Source organism: Coffea arabica, chromosome 8c (genome assembly GCF_036785885.1).
Source record: "Coffea arabica cultivar ET-39 chromosome 8c, Coffea Arabica ET-39 HiFi, whole genome shotgun sequence".
In the NCBI taxonomy this organism is placed as follows: domain Eukaryota; kingdom Viridiplantae; phylum Streptophyta; class Magnoliopsida; order Gentianales; family Rubiaceae; genus Coffea; species Coffea arabica.
Window position 1 is genome coordinate 45,000,087 of NC_092325.1, and position 23,282 is coordinate 45,023,368.

Below are 23,282 nucleotides of genomic sequence, written 5' to 3' on the forward strand. Positions count from 1 at the left end.
ACACAGGACGAAAACAAAGCAGCATTCATAGTATTCCGATCATGATGGTTCTAACAAAAACGCAGTGAGAGTAGTTCGACATCAATAATCAAACGCGAAATAATATAGTTGATAGTTTATGCAAATATACTGTAACCATTCGACGCTAGAAGGCTATTGAACCAGCTGCATCAACGAATCACGCACGCGATAGATTGACAATTGCAGATTCCCTAGGCTGGCCTTCCATCTTGCACTGCTCCTGGAGTAGGGCTGCACCAAGCACTGAGCTCCAGCCGAGTGTTAAAACATTTGAGTCGAATTCGAGTATCTATTTGTTAGACTCGATTACTCAAAGAGCCGCTCGAAAAGCTAGAGTTGACGTAAAATTATAAAAATGCTCCTATATCAATTAAAATCGAGCTGATTTCGAACTCCTTGCGAGCCAAAATATTAAGCTGACATCTCGAGTTAGAAATTGAGCCAAACTCGCGAGTCAGAAACGAATCAAGTTTGAATTTTTCTTTTCTTAAATCGAGTCGAGCTCTAGTTTCATTTTTATTTTTTTTTGACTCGATGAGCTCGCACATTAACAATTTCAAATTGACTCGTTTGCAGTTCTATCCTGGAGTCACAAGTCACGACTACATTCTCTTCTCTTTTTTTTTTTTTTGGTTGAAAAGCAACGCAAAAAGATAAATTTTGTTCACTTCTACTATTTGACAATGCATAAGCGACGTCAAGGTATATTATATTGGATACTCTCACAACAGGCACGGTTCCACACGTAATGTAAAAGTGCTATGCGTGCCTTGGGCTGTAAATGATGAATTCTTGAATTTTGACTTGTATACATGCATATTGAGTTTGAAAGGAATTTCAGGGCCAAAAACCATTGGCGGTTTCATCTCTTTGTAGTATAATGCTACCAATTTTTGTTCCTTGACAAGTAGAATTTGACAAGCTAATTAACAATAAATTAAATGCGGATCGACAAGAAGCTGTAAACTGAATGGCTACTGGAATGCACAACTGACTAGGGAGGGACGACAAGGAGATGTTGGATGCGATTCTTTCATAAAGTTAGTGTCACCACAATCCGTTGCTGTCAAGATGGCCGAGTGGTCCAAGGCGCCAGGCTTGTGAGAGGGGATGTGGGTTCAAATCCCACTTCTGACGAGTTTCTTCTTACCTTTTTAGCTAAGTCCCCCCCATGCGAACGAACGAATCAATGACACTGCCTCCATTTCATCCCTCTCGCTCAATTCGAGTTTATTGCCAAAATAACTCTTCTTCTAGAATATATACTTTTTTGACACTTAATTTTAAAACTTATTACCTTTGTGATTCTTTTTTGCCACTTAGGCTGCATATGTGTCAGGATAGAGATAAAAACGTCTTTCATTTCTCTTTCTCATCTAATATTTTCTTCAATTTTCTCTATAAAGTTTCCCACATTTTTTTCTTTCGTTATCTTTCCCTTGTCAAACATAATTTAAGAAGCCAATCTTTATATTAATAGCATCTAAAAAATATGTTTCGCAAGTCGATAATTTTAAGGTAGATGAAGATTATTTTCGTCTTTTCAAAGAGTAGGAAGGATAACATAAACAAATATGATAACCTTGAAATTTTTGTAATTGATTACAATTTTCGTTGCAATTTTTGGTGCAATTTTTGTATTTTTAAAATTATTTTTTGAAAAAATATATATGCAATAGGTTTGATACATTTAAAAAAATTTGGAGACCAATAATAGTAAGGTCAATAATGGCAAAATTTATTTCAGATAATTATAAGGAAATTATAAAAATTATGCAATCTTCTTGTGCCTCTATAATAAAAAAAATTAAAATTTTAGTTAATGTTAGAAACTATAATCTGGATTAGAACTTTCTTTTCTTGTTATTCTACATGGCAATCAGGATAATTAGATGGGAACAATAATATCATTATGGTAATAAAATTTGAAAGTGAATCACATTGGAAATATTTTTTAGTAAGAGTGTTATTTTGGCAAAAAACTCCGCTCAATTCTATGGTGTTTTCTTAATTAGTCAGCTACTGTAGTAATTGCCATAGCAGTTTTAGCCTGTCCAAAATTTTTAGTACGCTGGCTTCGATTCACATTCTCCTGATCTTCACAAGCTGGCATATAACAGCGTCCCTATTTGTAATACAACCCGCATACATATCGCATAATCTGCTTTTCAGCAGTAGCACCCAAATTAACTCTTCAAAGCCCAAAGAAACAAAACAATCCTCATTCTGTGCTCAATTCAATATGAGAGTGAGACAGAGAGTGATATAAATTGAAGACATGAAATTTTATTTCATCAAATCTAAGAATACAAACCCATTCCACAAACTATGCAAGAGAATTGATGGTAGTAGACTCCTAGACCGTGCATAAATTACACCCATCACAACCCCTAGAAAAATTAGTGGCAACATTCTCTGTACATTAAAATGTGCTAAAGCAAAAGCAACAGAACTCATTAGGACTGAACACCAGACGGGCATGTATTTAGTCAAGGAAGGCAGAAGGAAACCACGAAACACAATTTCTTCCCACAACGGAGCACACACAACAAGTACCAATGCATACAACCCCATTGCCACCGGATCTCGTGCCATGATTGACTGCTCGACAGTTGATAGAGTTACAGGAGTTGAAGGCAGAACAGGCAATAAATCAAGGTTGAACTGTGACAGCCTGTTAACCAATGGAAACATCAAGCATCCCAGAACAACATCAAACAGCCACTTCCCTTTGAGGCTAAATTTAAACCCAATCTGATGGAAGTGGGCGAAATCTAGACAGACAACGATGAAGAATTAAAATTCCAGCAAGACCTTCAGTCACATCAGTCAAAAGGCTGAACAAAGCTTGCCCTCTATAAGTTAGTGATTCCTTGTTGAATCCCACCATATGAGCTCCAAACGGAATCATCCAAGAACCTACGAACCAGAATGAGACAACCCAGAGGAGTGTAACCTGCATCACCATAGCGGATCTTCATGAGAGATGATTTACTCTCGGTCACCAAAAGAAAATATCCCATTCATTATTGTCACTAGTAAAATTTGCATCAGAGCTTAATCATATTCGTCAAATATGTGTGTCATTAAAATGGAGACAGAACAGCAGTATTGAGGAAAGAAAATCAATTAACAAGTGGAAGTTGGAAATTTTATGTTCTTCAGAAGAATGTGATGCAAGGCTAGTTCAACCAAAGCTAAAAAGTGTACTTAATGATAAAGCCCAGAATTCAAGTTAAACAACATTTGGTCAACAAGGTTTCAGGGAATAAGGCAGGCTGAAACATGAACATGATGTGAGGACACAATATGAAGGAGTGGGCGAGAATTAAATATGGCAGTTAGAGAAATTGATGTACCGCTGGTTTGATGTATGGTACAACTACTCTGCATGAGTAGGAAGGCTGCGACAACTTTCAGCCTTTTTTAGACCCTACAGTTTGGAAGTCTCACGAATGATATTCTTCCACTACACAAGTGGATAAAACATTCAATGGCATTTCGCCAGTAAAGGAGAGTTTGCAAGGTTTCATACATCGAAGATTATCTGCCTACTCCTTTTGCAAAGTCAAAAGGCTTTGCAAGAAGCATATATCCCAAAAAGCAATGGCACACATACTTTCCAACTAGTCATATATATTAAAGTTCTCAAATCTGTCTTTAAATTATAATTTTTGAAGTAAAGATATTCTCCACATAAGCAATTTTTCTAAACTTTTTGCTCTCCAAGTGCGCCAGATTCCTGGGAAGTCTGCAAACACATAATTTGGGATCTCAAGAAGATGTAATATGCCATCACAATGAAAGCCTCACCTGTAGGATGGTCTCTGCTGTCCATGGTACAGTCCACGGTTTTCCAATCACTCTTAACACAGCATCTACCCACTGAAATAGTAAGGAGTTCATGAGAAAAGCATCAAAAAAATAATAGTATTTCCAAGATATGCCAATCTGTTTAATTGAAATGTCATATCCAAGAAGATAAAAATAACTAAGAAAGTATCTGTAGTTAGTAGTCAAGGGAAAACAAAAGGCAAAAACTGTTTGCATTGCCATGCAACAGTATTACTACATAGAAATGAAACCTTGAAATCCAAAATCTTAAAAAGAAGTTGCAATCTGTAAAATTTTCTTTTCCTTAGTCTGCTCAGCCAACCAAGAAAGCATCCAAAACAATGTGCAGTCATCACGTAAACTACAGAATGACAATAAGAGTCAACTTATGCAGAAGACAAAGACGTGACAAAGTTAGAAGTCGCCTCTTGTAATCTTTAATAGGTGCTAGCCAAAGTTTTTTTTTAAAAAAAAAAAAACACACACACACACACACACACAGCAGACAATTTCGGATTCTCAACATGATAAAGAACAGGTTGCTAATAGTGCTACTCTGTATATCATAGATAACAAGTTCACCTCAACCACAACTAATTATCAAAAAGAAGCACAAGTCTGCAATCCCATTATGAACGATTATTTAATGGCAAACTAAGGAGATACAGTAACGCAACTCCATACATCAAATGCACACAATTCTACCTCATCTACCACTAAATACCAAAGCTAATAAGTATAGTGAAATCCAGTTAGCAAGGCAGTATTGCATAAAGGCAATAGTACCCATCCAATAGATTTCATAATGCCACTTGATATATCATTTGCACATAGGTTTACCTCATTGTATCACTAATTACCAAAATGGAATCCTATTGACAACATTATTGGGAAATAGCAATGGAGGAGTTAGTATTACCTCTCCAAGACTTGATATCCAACTTCTTTTCCCAGTACTTGGCTTTTCAACTTCTGTTTTCCGCAAATTTTCATGTCGAATCTCCTCCCCAAGAGACTCTCGATTGATTCCCGCTGAAGAACATTCCTCATGCCTGAAGCACGATATTTTCCACTTCTGCAAGAATTTCCATATGCAACAAAATCCTAATCACGTAATACATATGCCACGCGTATGCATAAACAGAAACGCACACAAAAATGTACAGTAATGCAAAGAACAAAATAAAGGAAAAGCAAATATCGGATTTTCATGCTAGATTACTTAGTAAGTTCATATAAATGCAGATATAATGCATCCAACCCTTACAACCCATCAAGCTAAAGAAACCCAACTACTAGTAATTATCACCCCAAAAGAAACCTACTTTTTAGGTACCCAGACATCATCAGGATTAGATTTCTATGATAAATTACCTTCGTACAGGAGGGTCTGAAGGTATGAGTAAGTGGAGCTACAGATTTGATATTTGGGCTCAATTTAGAAGCCCTAAAAAATGGAGGGGCTGGAATGGAACGGAGAGGTCTTCGGGGGAAAGTTTTGGGGCAATTCAAAGAAGTGGAGCTGAGCATAAGATTAATCGGAGGAGGAGGAAAAGCCCTTAATCTAGAAGAGGGGGCATTAGCGATTGAACACATGGGGCTCTATGCATTTCTATCAGTGTAGTTCAATGATGAAGAAAACCCTATTGATAACCGGTCAGTTTTGTCTTCATTTTTTTTTTGGTTTTGCTATGTTTGTGTGTATGTGTGTGTGTGTGGGTGGGGGGCTGGGGTGGGATGGGGGTGGTGGTGGTGGCGGTTTTGGGTGGGTTTGTTTCTGGTATATACTATTCTATTTGTGGTGTCCAAGTTGACGTTTTCGACGGCGGACGCCGGAGGGAAATGGGAAAATCTATAGGATTTTGATGGGGAAAGCAAGGGAAGGGCTCGCCCGGGTGGAATATGGAAGTGGGTGGTATAATTAAAATGTGGTGAATTAAATTCGTGGTTTCTCACTTAGGATGGTACAAGGAAAGTCCAATCTCACCCCCGTGCTTCACAATAAATAATTGGTTTATTTTTTGGTTGGACCAGTATTTTTTTTTTTTCACATTTTTTCTTGGGGCTTTGTGTCAAAGAAAAAGCAAGAAGGAAAAAGGATTGGTCTAAAATATTTTTGTAGGACAAACTTAGTTGATTGTTGATTTGATCCATGTATTTATTGTCCTCCCTTTTGTAAAAAAGACTTGTTTAGCAAAAGGATTTAACACTACATGTTTAACTTCTGGGCATGCATTTGAAATACAAAATACTCGATACTCAACAAAGAGTACATAGCCAAATAATAAGGGTGCCGAACAACTTTTTTTTTTTAATTTAAAAAAGGTCTTAAGTAGATGTTGTGCACATAGGTATGTGCTACTGCAAATTAGGTTACAAACGAATTAATTTGTTTGTGAGTCGGTTTGATCAAAACTGAACTAGAGTCTAATCAATATCGAACTCGAGTTGAGATCGAACCGACAAAGTTGAACTATCAAACTCCAGCCAAACATAGAGGAACTTAGCTGTTTAGCTTGCGAGTCTTTTTTTATTTTAATAATAAAATTGCATATGTATCTCTATATTTTTATTATTTATTAAGAAAATTGACTGTTTTATTCATTTTTAAAAAATAAAATAATTATTTATTAGTTTTTTAAGCTCTAGTAGATTCGAACTTGAGTTCGACTAGGCTTGAACTTGAGATTGAATTCGAATTCAAATTTTGCATTGAAAACTCATCGAGTTTGAACTCAAGTTTGAACTTGATAAAATTGAATCGAATTCATCTTGATTATGCCAAAATTTGATTGGATTTTCAACTTGTTTGCAACCCTAGTGTTAACAAAGTAAGTATTGCAATGTGATAACTTGCTTAGTTATTTGCTGTAGTTAAGTGTTCCTAGAAGATAATTCAGATGTTTGGTTCTTATTATTTTAACTCTAGAACCCTTGTGGCTCTATTAATACTCTATTAGTTCTTGAATAATAGATTGGATAATCAAAATTCACAATGGACATTATTTGTTTGTTTTTTTGTCAGCAACGATACATTTGTATAATCTACTCTATCCTAATCTAGGAGGGAGGAAGAGCCTAAGGAGACTTTGATAAGGATTAGTGGATATACAGACCCAACTAAATCAAGGGAGTACTATGACACAACTCTTAGATTTTTTTTTGCTGCAGGTGAGATTCGAACCCTCATCTACAAATCCTTTCCTGGTGGCCACTAAGCCATTGGTTGGATATTATTTGTTTGGATTGGCTTGATTTCAAATAAAAAATATTTACTTCACAAATCTCAACCATCTTTTTATCTTCCCAATCACCTTTTTATCTCACATATATCACATCATAAAAAGTGCTACAGTAATTATCTCAAATAAATCATCCAAATAAACTCTTATTCAAACAAACATGTACTTCTGAGAAACCATTAAGTGCGTGGTACACTCAGTACATGATTGAGTTTCAATATATTTACGACCTAATCAGGGAAGGAGTTCAATTTTACTGTTGAGTTTTATAGCCACACCTTTTAGCTTACGTGTATCCAATATTTTTGCCTTTTCCCCTAATGGGAAGGAGCCCATTATGGTTGGCTGAGAGATTGCAAGTGGAGATTTGCAGCTATGAACTCAAGGTTGTTTGGCTATGGACTCAATCATGTTAACCCTCCAATTTGTGAACGATATCTTCAGTCTCATTGCCTCAAACCAAAATTGGAGAAGATCCAATTGTTACCCGATGCGTTGGTTCCACCATTGAATTTGAAGCCGAAAAGAATGTTGGTTGTCTGAGACAAAAAGAGAATCTAAACTGAGTAAGAGACCTCATCTTGAACAAATTGACAAAAGCATATTGGCTAACTGTACCAAGGGATAAGGAAGTCAGCATATTGGCTTGATGGTTTTTCAAGGATTAGGAGCACATTAGGTGGTTTTCTTTCTTACGCGTGTTTTCCTGTTGGTCTTGGGAAATGCATATAACATTCGTCTTCGGAAAAGTCAGATAGAATAAATTGTCCGACATATAGGATGCACGGGGGACATTTCAATTTGAGATGATCAGCATATTTACGTGCTCAGAAAAATCATAAATTAAGAATTGAGAGCATAGGACTTTTCATCCATGTTGATAGAGAAAGCTTGAAGGAATTGCAATGGATGGAGAGATGGTGAACGATAATCCTGAGGATCCAATCCAAAGAGAAATAGACCAATTAGATGAATCAAACAAGAAAACGGAGCAAAATATTCGAAAGCTGGAAGCAAGAGCAGCCCAAAATGTCAACCTATATTTCATATTCCAAGCAGTGATTCTTGCATCAATCACCTCTGCCTCATCTCTCAGGTGTCATCACTGGTGGCTTCCATTGACCCTCTCACTTCTTGTTGCCGTCCAAAACTTGTTCACCTTTGTCAGCGCCATGTACAAAATTGTCAAGTCAAAAGAAGAGCTCGATCAGGACACCTTGGACCTTGCTTTCATCAAGTTGTACCGGATCGAAAGGGCTCAACTCAATCAGGTATTGCCTGGAACTCCGTTCGATCAACTGCAGGGTGGTTCTCAAGTCGCTAAACAAGGGAATAATCAAAGTTTTAGGCCAAAGCCGGGCTTGTTTAGCCGGTGCAAACGCCGTTTGCTTGTTTATTCTTCCGTTGCTCTGTTTGTTGGCTTCAGTGTCGCTATAATGTATGGCTGCTACAGCCTTCTTTGCCGTTCCAATGGGGAAAAGTGTGTGAAAGTCTGCTAATTCAACACCTCTTTTTTCTCAGCAAGGTAAATGGTGACCACAAGTTAAAATTACCTTGTTGGTTGAGGCCTAAAGACTGATTGTCAACCTCTATAGTAGCCATTTTCAAAAAATTAAAATAAATATAAGATGAGAGTGTATGACCTTTGCTTCTCCTCTTGCAATGGAATATTTGACTTTACTTTGTTATAGTACTATGAAAAAATTGTACACGTTAAGGGTTTATAAAAAAAAAGCCCAAAATTCAATCACTTATGCAAATCTTTTCATTTGTCAAACAATTAGTTAATGATTGATTACAGTCGCGAGTTACAGTTGCATGATATACATCTGGCTTGGGAAATTAATTATGCCAACATATGTAGCTTTATATATATATATATATATATAGTTATTTTACTCTTTTTATTTTTTTATGTTTATTTTTTTATTTATTTTACCTTCCCCTCCTCCCCATGCCCACCCTAATCCCCTACTCAACCCTGCATGGTCAGGAGATTGAGTTAAAAATTATATAGGCTACTAAAATCTAGCTTGAAAATTGGTTGTTAGTATATTTCTTGCTCCAAATTCCAAGAAGGAGACTCCAAATTCAGCAGGTAATTTGTTTGCTTATTCTAAAGCAAAGCTTCTTACCTTAAACCTTAATAACTCAAATTCAAGTTTGAGATCGAATTTGGCTCATCTCGTTGAACAAGTCAGCTCAAATTCAAACTTGAATACTTATACAAATTAATGAATCGAATTCGAGCAATTTTTATAACTTGTCTAATATTTATTCAAATTCAAACTCTATTTATTTAATATATGAACAAAGTTTGAACATCAAGTATACAATTCGATTCAATTTGTTAAAAACTCTAATTTTGATATTCAAACATAAATCAAGACATAGTGGAAAAAGTAAAAAAAGGAAAGTTTAGACAGAGAGAATGGGAAGAACGAAAATTCATAAATAAGATACAAGCTTTAAAAGATTTGTAAATAAGATACGAATTACTTTTCATAAGTTATAATAAGTACTTTTGTCGCAGTCAAAATTATGAATTACTCTTATGTGTATATTACTAGTACTCATATGTGCACGTGTGCTTCTGTCTCTATATTAAAAATGCGTGATGCGTGCACCAATATTCGCCAAGTTCACATTTTTATTAGTTAAGGTGCATTACTATGGGAGTAATTTAGGCCCCGTTTGGACAGTTATTTTTTGTCAAAAAATTGTGTCTGTGATCACATTTTTCTATTATTTCTTTTCCTCACCTACATGGTTACGTTACAGTAATTTTTCTAAAAAAAAATCCAAAAAAAATGCAGCATTTACTAATAAATTTATTAGTAATTTATAAATGGTTAAGGGAAATTAAAGTACTTTTCTCTCGTTTTATCTTCTTTCTGGTAGGGGATGCTTTATGTTATCCCGTATTGCCTATTAACAAGTAAAATTCATATATTTGCTGTTTCCTGTATACTTTTATCCTTTTTCCCCTTATCAGGGCTGCTTAATCTTAGCCATGATGCCAATTAACATGTAAAGATTGCATCTTTATTAGTTTTTCTGTTGGAGACGGCAAAATGAAATAAATTATCTTGCAAAAGTTGCATCTTTGTTGGTTTTATTTTGGTTCAAAAGATTGCATCTTTGTTAGTTTTTGCTGTTGGAGACAGCAAAATGAAGTAATTGTTATTGCAAAGGCAGTTCCTTTCGTTCTCTCTTTTTTGGGCTTGGAGTAGTTGTTAATAAGTACTGCTATTAACAAGTGAAAATCAAATTTTTATTAGTTTATTTTATTCTTTTTTTTTGGATTTGAGCTTGTAAATTAAATGTGAAAATTGCATCCCGTTGGCCGCAGAGGTACTATAGAAGTATTCTGGCAATATGTAAGAAGTTCTTTTTCGTTATTGTTTCAGGAACAAACAACAATGTGCTGGTTTGGAAACAGAGCTCTTCCTTTTGCAATCCTCGTGGCGGCAACTGGGGCGGCCATTCAGAAAGCAATTAAATCTTTTGGTGGACAGGGGAGAGCAATTGTTTTGCAAGAAAAGCACGAGCAAGACTTTGTTCATAAGGTACTTATTCTCAGTTATTTGTTTTACTTTGGTAGCAATATGCTATGCATTGTTTGATCACGAAATATAATAAGAAGCATATGACAAATAATAGCTACATAATATTCATACTTTTCTAAGGAAACTCATTTTTTAAAAATGAATGGAAGACTTTGATTAATAAACATGAACACAGTTCCACCTGTTTACTTGCTATTGATTATGTAATTTTCCTATCACCCCATTGTTCCCAAGTATCCAAGTTTCACAAGCCATTCCCATGACTCAACTTGAGACATTGGGAATATTAGGATATATCCAAGTCTAGAATAAACAGTTGTAAGAAAAAATTATTAGCACAATGATGTTCGAAGCTCACTTTGCCACAATATATGTTAGTTTTATTCGTTACATTAGAAGTAGCCTCTTTATTGTTTGTACAAAGAGAAAAAAAAAAACAGATATGGTGTTTAGAGCGCAAATGGATATTAAGTCCAATGTGCAAACCTCACCTATGAAAATGAGCCGACCCAAGTTTTCAATTGAGGCAGTCCTCAAACAAAGACGAGTTGGCAAATATTGATAGGTCTTGCTTCCTCAGGAAAGATGTTTGCTTGTTCTGCTGGTTGGACAGTTATAGTATGGCGCTGCTTAAGGAATCATATTATGGAAGAGAAAATCTATTCTGTAATAATAGGACATACATTCAAAAACTGAAAGAGACTTGGTTGGTAGGGACCAATTTATTGAGCTTATTGAGAAGTTTTGTGAAAATTGAGTTTTAGTTTGACTCAATAAAATCGTCAGGTAAGTATGAGTTGTCAAAAAAGCCAAGTGACCCACCATTATTAGTTAGGATAAACTTTCAATTGCTCTTTCTTAGACTGTAATAACAGTTTTAAGATTCTGATGAAAAACCTGGTGACTTGTGTTTAACCTGGTGACTTTAGTTTTAACTTGATTACAGTTTGGTTTAACTCTTGAGAATACTGTAACTATTCAAGTTGAATCTGGGTGTCTTTTCGGTGAACATTGAGATGTATTTTCTGTAATAATAATGAAAGGAAGAAGATTTCCAGTGGGTAAAGACGTAATCAAACATTAGCATTGGAAAAAGTGGCAGGGCACTCTTGTTATGTTAATGGGGGGTGTTCTCATTTGACTTTTCAACTGATTTTAGATTCTAATTTTCCAGCATCGGTTCTTTTGATGTTCTTGTTTGCTTTTGTGTCTACATTTTAGATTATTTGTAATTGGCAAATGAACTGAGAACTGAAATCCTGAATCTTTCCAAGAGTATCTTTTGCTAATTCTGATTAAACACCTTTTTGTTAAATGTAAAGCAAGCGAAACAGCCCCATAGTAATGCATTTGTAATCATATCTGCTAAATCTTATTGTTTTCCTCTGGAAAAGAAGCAATTGTTGCTCTATTATGTTAAGCAATTTGAAAGTGTATTTTTGGAAAGGATAAGTTGTTTATCAGAAAAAGTTTGTTATTATAATGTTTGCTAGTTTATCTAGTGGGTATGATGCATTGATAGATTCTTTTTCCTAACATGTACATTGTGTTGTGCTTGGAATTTTGAATCAGGCTGATGATGGTCTTGCGAATGAGGATAGTATCAGTCGACTGCCAGATGATTTGCTGTCAGATGTCCTTTCACGTTTGGACTTGATAGAGGCTGTTGGGACAAGAATTTTGTCAAGAAGGTGGAAAAATGTTTGCAAAGTTAGGTCTGAACTCCACCTAGATTGCCTTGACATGTTTAGGCCTAATTGCTCTCACGATATGGGTAGCCATTGGGTAAAGTTTAGGTTTTTGGAAGCTGTAGATCAGTCTTTACAGCTTTATTCAGGTCAAAGCATAACTTATTTGAGAATTTCATGCTGTTTCATGAAAAAATTTGAGCCCAAATTCACTCAATGGATGCAGGTTGTAGCTACTTTAGATGTTCAGGAACTTGACCTCAAATTTATCTGTTCTTCTTTGCCTCTTTGTCAATGTGCAAAATCCAACATGGGTGAGCTTTTCCCTGTCTCATTTCAGCTTCTTACTGCAGTAGCTACAATGAAACATTTGCGCTTATTGGCTTGTTCTTTGCAACCAAGTTTCCCTACCCAATTTAATTCCCTTGAGGGCCTTTATTTAGACTTGGTTCACCTGAGTGATGGAGAATTACCGAGAATGTTGTCTTCTTGTGTTAACCTTCAGACTCTTAGACTCGGATTTTGTAAACTTACTCCTAAGCTTTCTATCTCTGGTCCGTGTCTCCAATTGAAGTTTCTGTATGTTCATTCCTGTCCTGGTTTGGAGGAGATTGATATCTGTGCTGGCAACCTGATTACTTTTTCTTTCTTTCACAATGGCCCGATAAAGTTTTCGCTCTGTGTTCCCAAACTAGAAGATGCACGCATCACCTTCACTGGCAATGGTTCCATACCTTATTTTTTTGGAGAAGTTCTGAAGGACTGTCCTAAGTTAAAAAACTTATTATTCCAAACACACACTGACAAGGTTTGTATTGACTATGGCAATCATCATTTTCTGTGTCCAATTCTTGGCAGTGGTATTCATGCTTTTTGTTTCTCTTGATTCAGCTAAAATATACACCTGGAAAGATGGATATGTTCAGCAATCTTAGGACATTATATTTTGTCCCAGGAATGAGGTCTCCACCTGATCTACTGAATGTTGTGCCTATTTTGGAGGCTTGTCCACATTTAGAAGAATTTCGTCTGCAGGTTAGTTACTAAATCTATTAATTTTTCCCATTTTCTCCCCTTCTTTGTGAGATTTTTTTTGGGGGGTGGGGGTGGGGGGTGGGGTTGATTTATAGTTAGCGTCTTTTTACCATCTTTTTGGAAACATTGTAAAAGGCTAATATTCTTTGACTTAGAATAACTAAAGCAAGAGATATTGGCCCTTTCTTTGAAGAGATTGGATTTTCAAAATGGCATTGTTACATTTAGTTTGCTTTTAAAATTTGTGGTGCTTGTTGCTAAGTGAATAAATGCTGAATGAATTTTCTTTAGTCTTGATGATTCCATTTCCTTAGGTCTATTTGGGATAATATCCTTTGTTAAGTACTCTGTGAAACTGTTCTTTTTGCCATTCTGAATGTCTTTTTTACAGCGTTCTCTAACTGTCATATTTTCTACTTGTACTGCCCCATTTTAATTTTTTTTCTCTAAGTCCATGACCTTCACTCAGAAGCAGTATTCTAGTGTTTTAAGCTCAGCCTTATGGCCTTCAGTGTGAATTGATGTTAGTCATGGATGCTTATATGAAGCATTTAAGTTGATTGCCTCAACTAGGGTTATTGTCAAATCAGCTTGACTACAATCTAGGCCAATCTTCCATCGAGAGTTTGGTTGACTTTAAATTTCGAAAGTTAGCAAAACCAGAATGACTGGATTTCCTTTCAACTTTTGATGTTTTATGTGTACATATTCATGATTTGCATGGATGATTAGAGGTTTGACATGTTTGTTTCAAGGTCAATTTTAGCTCTATGACATCAGATGTAGGGGTTTCCATCGAATTATAAACAATTTATCTGTAGAAAAGGAAGGAAATTTTTTGTTTATATAATTTCCACTTCTATTATAAAATTGATATTGGATGGAATCTGAGCTGAACATCTGTTTGGTTGAGCATAATTAGATAAGATTTTGCTTTGGCAAGATTTGTTGGTGGCCCTAGTTGTAGCATTGCTATTAATGTCCATAATGTACAAGATTATCTTTTTCTTACATCTTGTGGATTTGTAATGTATAAGATACTTCGTTTATTTGTTAAATTGATTGAAAATCGTTTCAATATCCAGTTTGTAAGATGTAAATCTCTCTTTAGATGTTGATACCTTTGCATGTCTTTTTTCCTCTTCATTCTGTATAAGAGCTTTCTGTTTTAGCTGTTGATGGATGTGTTGTTTCTAAAATGCAGTATGTGAATATTTTATAGTTGAAGTAAGTGTTTGCATGCTTATTCCATAGTCGGTCCCAATTTGAAGGTGAACCTTGCTGCTTACCTGCTACATCCCAACGTCCTTGCATGGCTTGGCTTGTTCTTTAAGCTCCACTTCTGCCTTTTAGAATGCAGTATGTGAATAGTTGGCAGTTGACATATCAAATAAGTGTCTGCATGCTTATAGTGACTCCTAATTTTTGGCCTTGCATCCTGGCATGGCTTTGCTCTTTCTCTGAGCCCTGCTTCTCCCTTCCCACTCTCCCTGTTCCTACCCCAATAAACAGGCCTATGGAATAAAGCTGATCCATAGGTACTTATTTCAGAGTAAACTTTGGGAAATAACAATTGTTCTTCTAACGTTCTCACAGCATGTGTTTTGCACTTTTTGTCACGCTGCTTTTAAAGATGCAAGTCAGAGGTGTGACTTCCAATGGTGTCACTTTGAAGAGACAATGCTGCTTAAATCACGACTCTACTGTTGCAATCTGTGGGAAGATTTTTAAAGTGAAAGAATACCAATTTATCACTTGTTTGTCTTTTGTTTTTCACCCTTCTTTGTTGATGCCACAGTCCATTGGCATGGAGAAACAACTTAACTGCCCGTCAAACTTTGTTCTCCTGGTTTTTTGTTTCTCTCTCCTTTCTACTTCTTGTTCATGCCACAGTATGTGTAGGAACTTTGCCCAAGGTGACCTTTCTTTTGATGTCCATGACTTTTCACTCAACCAAATTCTCTTCTCCAATCTTAAGTCATGTTTGAAGGTTATAATTTAAGCAGATATTAATTGAATGATTTTGGCAAATTGAAAGAAGTGAAAGCGTGCTATGAAAATCATTGCTTGTTATTGTGACTAAAATACTTGGTTTTGCTTCTTTGTGCATCTTCAGTGACCTGATAAAATAAAAACAAATGATTATTAGTGTACATCTTTCTCTGAACTTATTATGATGTACTCTTCACTCTCCTCATTTTGGTTTCTCATTTTAGAAGGTTGGGCATCACATCACATGTTCTATCGATGCATTTAGCTAAGAACCTGACTGATTTATTTTGGCTTTAGTTACTTTGTCGAGGTTTCAATGAAGAAAGAGGAAGAGAATGGCCTCCCAGACGCCTTGGTCAATTAAAAGAAGTGGAATTTAATGGATTTCACGGGACAGTAAATGAAATTCATTTCGCTACTTATTTGGTAAAAAATGCTCCAGCACTTGAACGACTGTGGATCCGCTCACCCTATAGGTTCTATTGTGATGATTATCATTTAGAAACTGGAGGCGGTTGGTACATGGATGAGCGAGTCGATACTCTGCATGAAGAATTGATGATGCAAGCCGTCTCCAGCAAACTGCAGGTGGATATTGTAAGATCTCCAAGAACAGAACTCAAAATCTGTGGGAGAGAATAAACGCATCGAATAAAGTGGAGGTGAAGAATTAATGATTCAAGGCCGCTCCGACAAGCTGCAGGTGAATATTGAAAGATCTCCAAGAACAGAACTCAAAATCTGTGGGAAAGAATAAACGCATCGAATTGTGCTGGATTATTCATATACAAGGTGTGCAATAATTAAGTCTACTAGTCATTCATACGTCAATTATTTGTAACAATAATAAGTCTACCAATTGTAACAATAATAAGTCTGAGAAGATGCAAACACTAAGTGGCTTTGAGATCTTTTCATTTGTCAAACAATTGGTTAATTATGATTACAGTAGCGAGTTATAGTTGCATGATGTACATCTGACTTGGGAAATTAATTATGCCAAACAATTAATTATTCTACTCTTTTTTATGTTTTGTTTTTCCTTGATGAAATTCTTGTAATGGCTTTTCTACAAAACAAGGAAAAAATCTCTGGGTACTGCTGATTAACGATCAACCATACTTAATAATGTTGGATTGTTGGAGACAATTTTGATTCCCACTCGACAAATATGCTTTCCTATTCAATGAAGATGGTGATAATCACAGGTAAATATAATACATAAAACGACTCCAAAAACAGGGAAATTTGTCTCAAGGCGTCCATTTATCTACGTTTTTGGGTAAATGAAGAGTTACAATTGTTGCGTAGCAGCCGGAACATTTGTTCTTTTTTTTTTTTTTTAAACGGTTTTTGGGTTTAGACCGCCGTTAAGAGCAAGCCAGTTTCCACTTGGCTGCTAAAAGGAAGGAGGAAGATGCAAGCAACAGGAGATAGCTTGTAGTTCAAACACCAATTGGATCGTGTACCAAAAGAAAAGATTGTGTAGCTTGTTGCCACACAGACTTCAGGAAAAAGAGCTCAGATCAGACTGACCCCAAAAATTGTTCTCTGGTCGACCATAATCCAAAAACATGCACGATATCATCGATATCCGTATCCTGTTGTATATCTCTAGTACTTGGCCTGATGAGTCTGCTAGCCGCCTCAACAATCAAAATATGCACAGCACGTGATGGCAAAGCTCAATGCCTCAGTTGACATGCAACAGCCTACAGGCCATCCAATCCTGGAAATCAAGTTCTTCCCACATCCACGTACTAAGAAAAATCAGGAGCAACATATTTCGCAACACGAGGTCTTAATCATTTACATCATTAACCGTTGAGCCCAACCTGTTAAAGGAATGGGAAGGCATGAAAAATCCTTCTTTAGGCTTATTTCCGACGTCTATTTTGGGGCATCTCTGGCTGGCCTTTCCTCATCATGGCAACGAACTCATCATAGTTAATTCTTCCATCCTGCGAATGAATAACATAACATATCATGCATAGGCCAAGAACATTATACAAATAAGACAGGAACATCTAAATTTTGCCTGTCTTCCTCATAATTTCCCTGTTCAGCACCTGGGACTAAGGGACCCAACGCAGAGCTTTTTCCAGATTGTGATAGATATATTGTTCATTGATTGGAAATAGGCATCATTCTGTATCTTACAACCTATTTAGTGGAGAAAGGTACATACATGATCTGCGTCAACCTCTGCAATGATCTCCTTTATTGTTTTCTCATCACCCATATTATACTCTTTTAGGGCATGCTCCAATTCTTCCATCGTGATGTACCTAAAATTCGAAGAAAGATTACAAACCAGAAAATATATGGAACAAAATTTGGACAGGCATTTTTTGATCGGGATCTACCCGCTCTTATCTTTGTCAAAATATTCAAAGGCTCTGTACAGGTGGTCTTCTCTTTCTACTCGGTTCATGTGCATCGTGGCAGTTATGAACTCAATGTAATCAATTGTTCCATTTCCATCCACATCAGCCTGGGACAGTAAAACAGCTTATTAGCAATTAATGACTGTAATGCCAAGGCATTACAGAAACCGCCACATACCAACCTACGGACTATTGTTCTCTCTAAGTACAAATAAATGAATACAGATTATAGATCTTCATAAGATGACTAATCAGAAGAAGAAAAACAGCATAAGAAAGACCTATCTTTAAAGAGATACATATTGATGTGTTGGCATTTCAATCCATGCACCTAAAAAGATCAAGAAAATCTTTGTATTTGAATTACAGTATACTAGTATGAAATTGCATTTCACTCCATGCACTGAAAAAGGGCACAGTTGATAAATGCAATATGTTATAAAATAAAGACAAAATTGCATATTTCTTCCAAGCCAACAATTTAAGACCACAACAGTCTCAAGGTAGTCTTGAGCATCAAGAGAATTTCATTCAGGTACTTATGCATAAAATGAGTTGTTCTACTCCATAAACCGTTTAGAAAGAGGGGAAAAAATTATGAACACAAAAGATTGCATCAGGAAACAAGGGGATTTGGTTATCAAAGTATGCGAGGAAAAAAGTAGATGAGCTATAGTACTAATTTGCTTCAGCTCTCAGGAAGACAGCAAAGAAGCTTAGAAAGTAAGGTTCGCGACATGCTTAACATTCTTTTGGAGCTTCTGACTTGGACACCCTTAACAGAATTCTATAATCTGTAGAAAGGTTCATAAAGGGAGGCTGAGACTTTCTGAAGCCAAAACAAGTGAGAAAAACTAAACAGAGAAATTTTTACGCACCGCTTCCATGAGCTGCCTCACTTCGGACTCAGAAAGCTTGGTGCCAAGCTTTGGAAGGCCAGCCTTCAACTCTTCAAAAGTAATTGTCCCACTATTATCTGTATCCATGGATTTGAACATCTCCTTCAAACCAATAATTTCTTCTTCTGATAGATTTTCTGCAATTACCTAATGGGGAAAGACCAACAAAAACTTAACAAAGCTTAACTGTAAAGGAATCCTTTACCAAAAGTAAGTACAACATTTCCCCACCTTGAGGGCTACTTTCTTGAGCTTGTTCATAGCACGGAACTGCTTCATCCTAGTCAAAACAGCAATGTCGAGAGGCTTATCAGATGCGTCACCGTCTTCTCTCATCCATGGATGGTCTGCAAACATTCACAATTAACTCTTCATCTAATTAAGTGATCCTAAAAAATGGTTGGTTTGTAGGGAGCCCAAAGATTGCAGAAACTCTATTTTCTGAAAACTTTGTGAGCACCCATATTTTGATTTGCCTTCCTAGTTTGTGGGGACACGGTGCCATTGTAACCGCCTTTTAGCAGAGAAAAAAATTACCCCGGAATCCAAAACAATGATTCTAAAACACATGGAGCTCAAGGTAACTTGTATTAAGTGAAAGCATACACATAAACAAGACCTGATTTAGGAAATTAGAAAATGACAAGTAAACTATAGAGCAACACATTAACTCTTGTGGTCAGCAAACAGTTTTAATACTGATATTAGTTTCCAGGTGAACCTAAGGCAAATGAGAAATCCATCTTTTGAAAGCTTCTTGAGTAGTTTATGAAAATGGTCTTTGTCCTTATTTACCATTATTACAGGATTTTTTTAATTTATCCGCATGAAACTTCACTAAAACTAGGATTTTATTTTTTTTCTCCAGTGTATGACAATGATGCAAATATAAACCCATTTAGGATATTAATTAACATGTGCGAGCGTGCACACACACACACACAAACAGCTAGCTATGCAGCTATACAAGTGTAAATTTCCATTAAAACAAATCTGAACATGGCAAGAATCAAAGAGTTTCTGGCCTTAGTGGAAACTTGGATGAGCATTCAAGGGAATTTTTATGTCACGAGGGATAAAGAGCTGAAGATTACTTAAAACTTGAACTGCAGAAAGCCTTTCTTTAGGATCTGCTCTCAGCATCTTTTTGACAAGGTCCTTCGCACTACTAGATATTGATGGCCAAGGTTCTGATGAAAAATCAAGATGACCCCGCAGAATGGCATCAAAAATACCCTGCCCATTTTCTGCAAATAGGAGAACCAAAAGGATCATTAAGATGTTGTAAATCAGTACTTGGAAAATAAAAGACATAAGAAAAGCAATGGATGAGACAGTGGCTTTCATTTTCAATATATTTCACTAACCATGCAGATGCATTACTATGCTCATTTTCCATGGACTATTAACATTTAACAATATAAAAGAAAGTACTTAAAGGCTTATTGGCCTCAAAATTTACACAACAAAACTAAATAGTGTTAAAAATTCTATAGCTGTCTGTCATAAAACTTAAACTGACAGTGGCAGAATCAACAAAGATAACGGAGAATGTTTCCAACCCACTGCTTTCTTCTCAAAGAGTGGCATGTTACAGAAACATAGATTACAAATGGCTAAAGAATGCAGGAAAAGCAAGAAAATAAACGAAAATGGACAGAACCACAGCACATTATTTATTCATTCAAATAATCATTTACCTCCCCAAAAAGGTGGGACACCACTTAGTAGAATATAAAGTATCACTCCAGCACTCCAAATATCAGCTTCAGCTCCATAATTTCTCCGCAAGACCTCTGGGGCCACATAGTATGCACTTCCCACAAGGTCTTTGAATGCATCTCCTACAAAAGGCCAACTATAAGTTAAAAACATAAGTACACACCCGTAAACATGCTAAATTAATAAGCTGCAGTAGGGCTTTGAAGTGAAGAAAAAGCAATCCAAAACTGTCTAGGTTCTGCAAGTTTTTTATTTTCTGTGTAGTTTAAGCATTAATGACCACTATGCATAAGAATTTGTAGACGACACAGGATGACAAGAAACCTGCCCCCCTGTCTGTAAGATAATGACAAAAGAAGAAAAAAAAAATCTTGGAATGCACACTTTAACATTTTATTGGCAGTGATGTACAAGGGAAGAGGTTCCTTTGATTACAAGTTTCTTCATTAACAAATCAATTGATTGGTTAATGCTAGCAAAGCTGCTGCTCTTAATGGTCATTTCGGTCGCAAAAGACTGTGATGACAATTTCTGTTCACCACATAGCTAAAATCTTGTTTAACAGAGAGACGTATCATAAGTTTCACTAGACATTCTCAAGGTGCATTAGTATTTTGCAATGTTGCAGGCCCAAGACCTAGTAGATTTAAGGCCATTTAGTGTTTCACTTCTCTGAAGCTTTTCCTGCAGAGACATGCACACCTCCACATGCAAAAGAAAATGCTTCAATCTATGGACAAATAGGATGAAAAACTTAATGCATTTAACAAGACCATTAAAAAAAAGGCTCTCCTCGCTCAAGTTTTTATTTTACTAAACAAAATATAAGATAATGCCAATTGATACATAATCTGCATTCTATTTTAGCAAAGATCATGTCAAGCCACTCCTTTCTAAATAATAATAAAATTAAAAATACATCACTAACAAGCACTTCAAGATTCCCAATTATACATTCCGCACATAATTGCTTCGAAATTAATCAAATAATTTCAAAGCGTTTTCTTTGTTTTTTTATCAACTACACTTTTACCAACGCATGCACACACAAATATACACAAAATCAATCCACTTTTGTATTGAAGAAAACTGAAAACCACATCAATATTATGGCCAGAAAAGAAGAGGGGAAACAAAAATACTAGAAGCTTTACATCATTAATAGTACACTACCTACCTGGCTTGTAGAAGACTGACAAGCCGAAATCAGTAGCCTTCAACGGCGAGTCCTCATCAGAGCTCAAAAATAAAAAATTCTCAGGCTTCAAGTCTCTATGCATAACTCCCATAGAGTGACAATAATGCACCACCGTTACCATCTGCCGGCACAGCGCCGCCGCAGCACGCTCCGAATAATGCCCTTTGGTAATAATCCTATCAAACAGCTCGCCACCGGCGCACAATTCCATGATCAGGTTAACATTATGCCGATCCTCGAACGCGCCTTTGAGCTCGACTATATTCCGGTGACCGGTGAGATGATGCATGATCTGAACCTCGCGGCGGACGTCGTCAACGTCGTCCTTGTTCAACAGCTTCCTCTTGGCAATTGACTTACACGCGAACTGTTCGCCGGTGGTCTTGTGAGTGACGAGATAGGTGACCCCAAACTGTCCCCGGCCTAGCTCCCGGCCGAAAATGTAGGTGGAGCTGATGTCTTCCATGGGGCGGTTAAGGACACGGCCGATGCCCGAGAGTGGGCGGGGAGGGGGAGGTTGGTCGGGGGGGAGGACGGTGATGCCCTTGGACGGCGACGGTGTTGGTCGTGATGATGATTGGCCAGATTGGTGAGAGGGTAAGCCGCTACAGTTACCCATGTTTCCCGTTTCAACTTTCAACTGAGCTGTGGGTGGGTTTTATTTTGTTACACGACTTTAAAGTCAAACTGTTTGTGGGAAGAAAACGCATAAACAGGGTCCTCTGGTCTGAACGCTGAAGATCAGCTGCTGGTTCGAAATGACAGGATTGACCTCTGAAAACGTGCGAGACACGAGCTAGACTCCAGGCGGCATTTGGTCAACTCAACGCTCCCTCTTCCTCTTGCAAGGTTGGCCCGGAACAAGTACGAACAAGTAAAAATTTGTGTATCTGACCCGTTTGAATTGTACATAAAACAGATCCGTGTTGTCCAGTGCAATATATATATATATATATATCCTAGTGCCATGCCACTCTAACCGTCATTGCCATCCTTGAAAATTCCAAATAATAATGAAGAAAGTTTCCGGTGTATTCCATCCTCGTCTTTAACTCCTAAACAGCTGACTTCCTGCATGAACTGTGTGTATTTTTACATGGATATCTTCTTATCTTCTTGCTTGATTACCTGCTTAGTTAGTTAGGTGGATGACTTTTTTAATTAAACTTGACAATTGGAATAGCAATTTCTAGCTAAACTCGAGATCTTGTTATTCCCATCACAAAGTCCTCTAGCTACCTAAAAGCTTATATATTTTTTTTTAGCAAAATTGAACATTTTATTGACAAGAATAGTGAGCTTGTACATGGAACGTAGAATTTCTACTACATCAATAGAGCACTCTATGCTATACAATACTAGTCATCTAAAACAAATCAGAGGTAGCCCCAAATCAGAGGTATATTTATAGCCGGCTGACTGCTGATGGTCGTGCGTGGAGTGGAGGAAAAGCTTACATTTATGCGTATGAATGCAAGAACTGTTAGTTATAGGCTCTGTATTTCGAAAACTGCTGCTGATGAATCTCTAAATTAGCTTCTGTAAATCAATTACTTTCGTCAGATAGAAATTTAGCAAATACGTGAATAGCAAAAGAATGAATGGTTGGTTGGTCGGTTGTTGACTACTTTGTGTGGCAATCAAACTGTAGGTTCGTGCAGATGGACATGGACAGAATGTATATATTCTCCACCA

General features: G+C 36.6%; 2 protein-coding genes, 1 long non-coding RNA gene and 1 pseudogene across 8 annotated transcripts; 1 reads left to right on the top strand and 3 right to left on the bottom strand.

Moving 5' to 3' along the window:
• Positions 1-2,282: 2,282 nt before the first annotated feature.
• Positions 2,283-5,758, bottom strand: LOC113705555 (uncharacterized; annotated as a pseudogene).
• A 1,472-nt stretch (positions 5,759-7,230) lies between these two features.
• Positions 7,231-8,724, bottom strand: LOC140013246 (uncharacterized). Its single transcript, XR_011820318.1, has 2 exons — positions 7,716-8,724; positions 7,231-7,636 (listed from the first exon to the last, which is right to left on the bottom strand). It is a non-coding gene; the product is annotated as an uncharacterized lncRNA (long non-coding RNA).
• Positions 8,725-9,769: 1,045 nt separating this feature from the next.
• On the top strand, positions 9,770-16,351 carry LOC113705312 (uncharacterized). Of its 3 annotated transcripts, none has more exons than XM_072062335.1 (6): positions 9,770-9,994; positions 10,508-10,666; positions 12,239-12,376; positions 13,025-13,162; positions 13,246-13,389; positions 15,679-16,351. In XM_072062335.1, the coding sequence occupies exons 1-6, from the start codon at positions 9,908-9,910 to the stop codon at positions 16,021-16,023; spliced, it is 1,011 nt and encodes a 336-aa protein (XP_071918436.1). In that variant the 5' UTR covers positions 9,770-9,907; the 3' UTR covers positions 16,024-16,351. The 3 variants fall into 3 exon arrangements, with proteins under 3 accessions (XP_071918436.1, XP_071918438.1, XP_071918437.1); XM_072062337.1 differs by having other exon boundaries at positions 9,954-10,035; XM_072062336.1 differs by lacking the exon at positions 9,770-9,994 and adding an exon at positions 10,004-10,127.
• Positions 16,352-16,628: 277 nt separating this feature from the next.
• On the bottom strand, positions 16,629-22,277 carry LOC113707247 (calcium-dependent protein kinase 1-like). Of its 4 annotated transcripts, none has more exons than XR_011820267.1 (9): positions 21,567-22,277; positions 20,368-20,511; positions 19,762-19,914; positions 18,899-19,014; positions 18,647-18,814; positions 18,050-18,099; positions 17,748-17,875; positions 17,570-17,669; positions 16,629-17,342 (listed from the first exon to the last, which is right to left on the bottom strand). XR_011820267.1 is itself a non-coding variant. In XM_072062333.1 (9 exons), exons 1-8 carry the CDS (start codon positions 22,204-22,206, stop codon positions 17,259-17,261), a joined length of 1,533 nt encoding a protein of 510 aa, XP_071918434.1. In that variant the 5' UTR covers positions 22,207-22,273; the 3' UTR covers positions 16,629-17,124; positions 17,217-17,258. The 4 variants fall into 4 exon arrangements, 3 of the variants coding, with proteins under 3 accessions (XP_071918434.1, XP_071918433.1, XP_071918435.1); XM_072062333.1 differs by lacking the exon at positions 18,050-18,099 and having other exon boundaries at positions 16,629-17,124; positions 17,217-17,342; positions 21,567-22,273; XM_072062332.1 differs by lacking the exon at positions 18,050-18,099 and having other exon boundaries at positions 21,567-22,273.
• Positions 22,278-23,282: the final 1,005 nt, after the last annotated feature.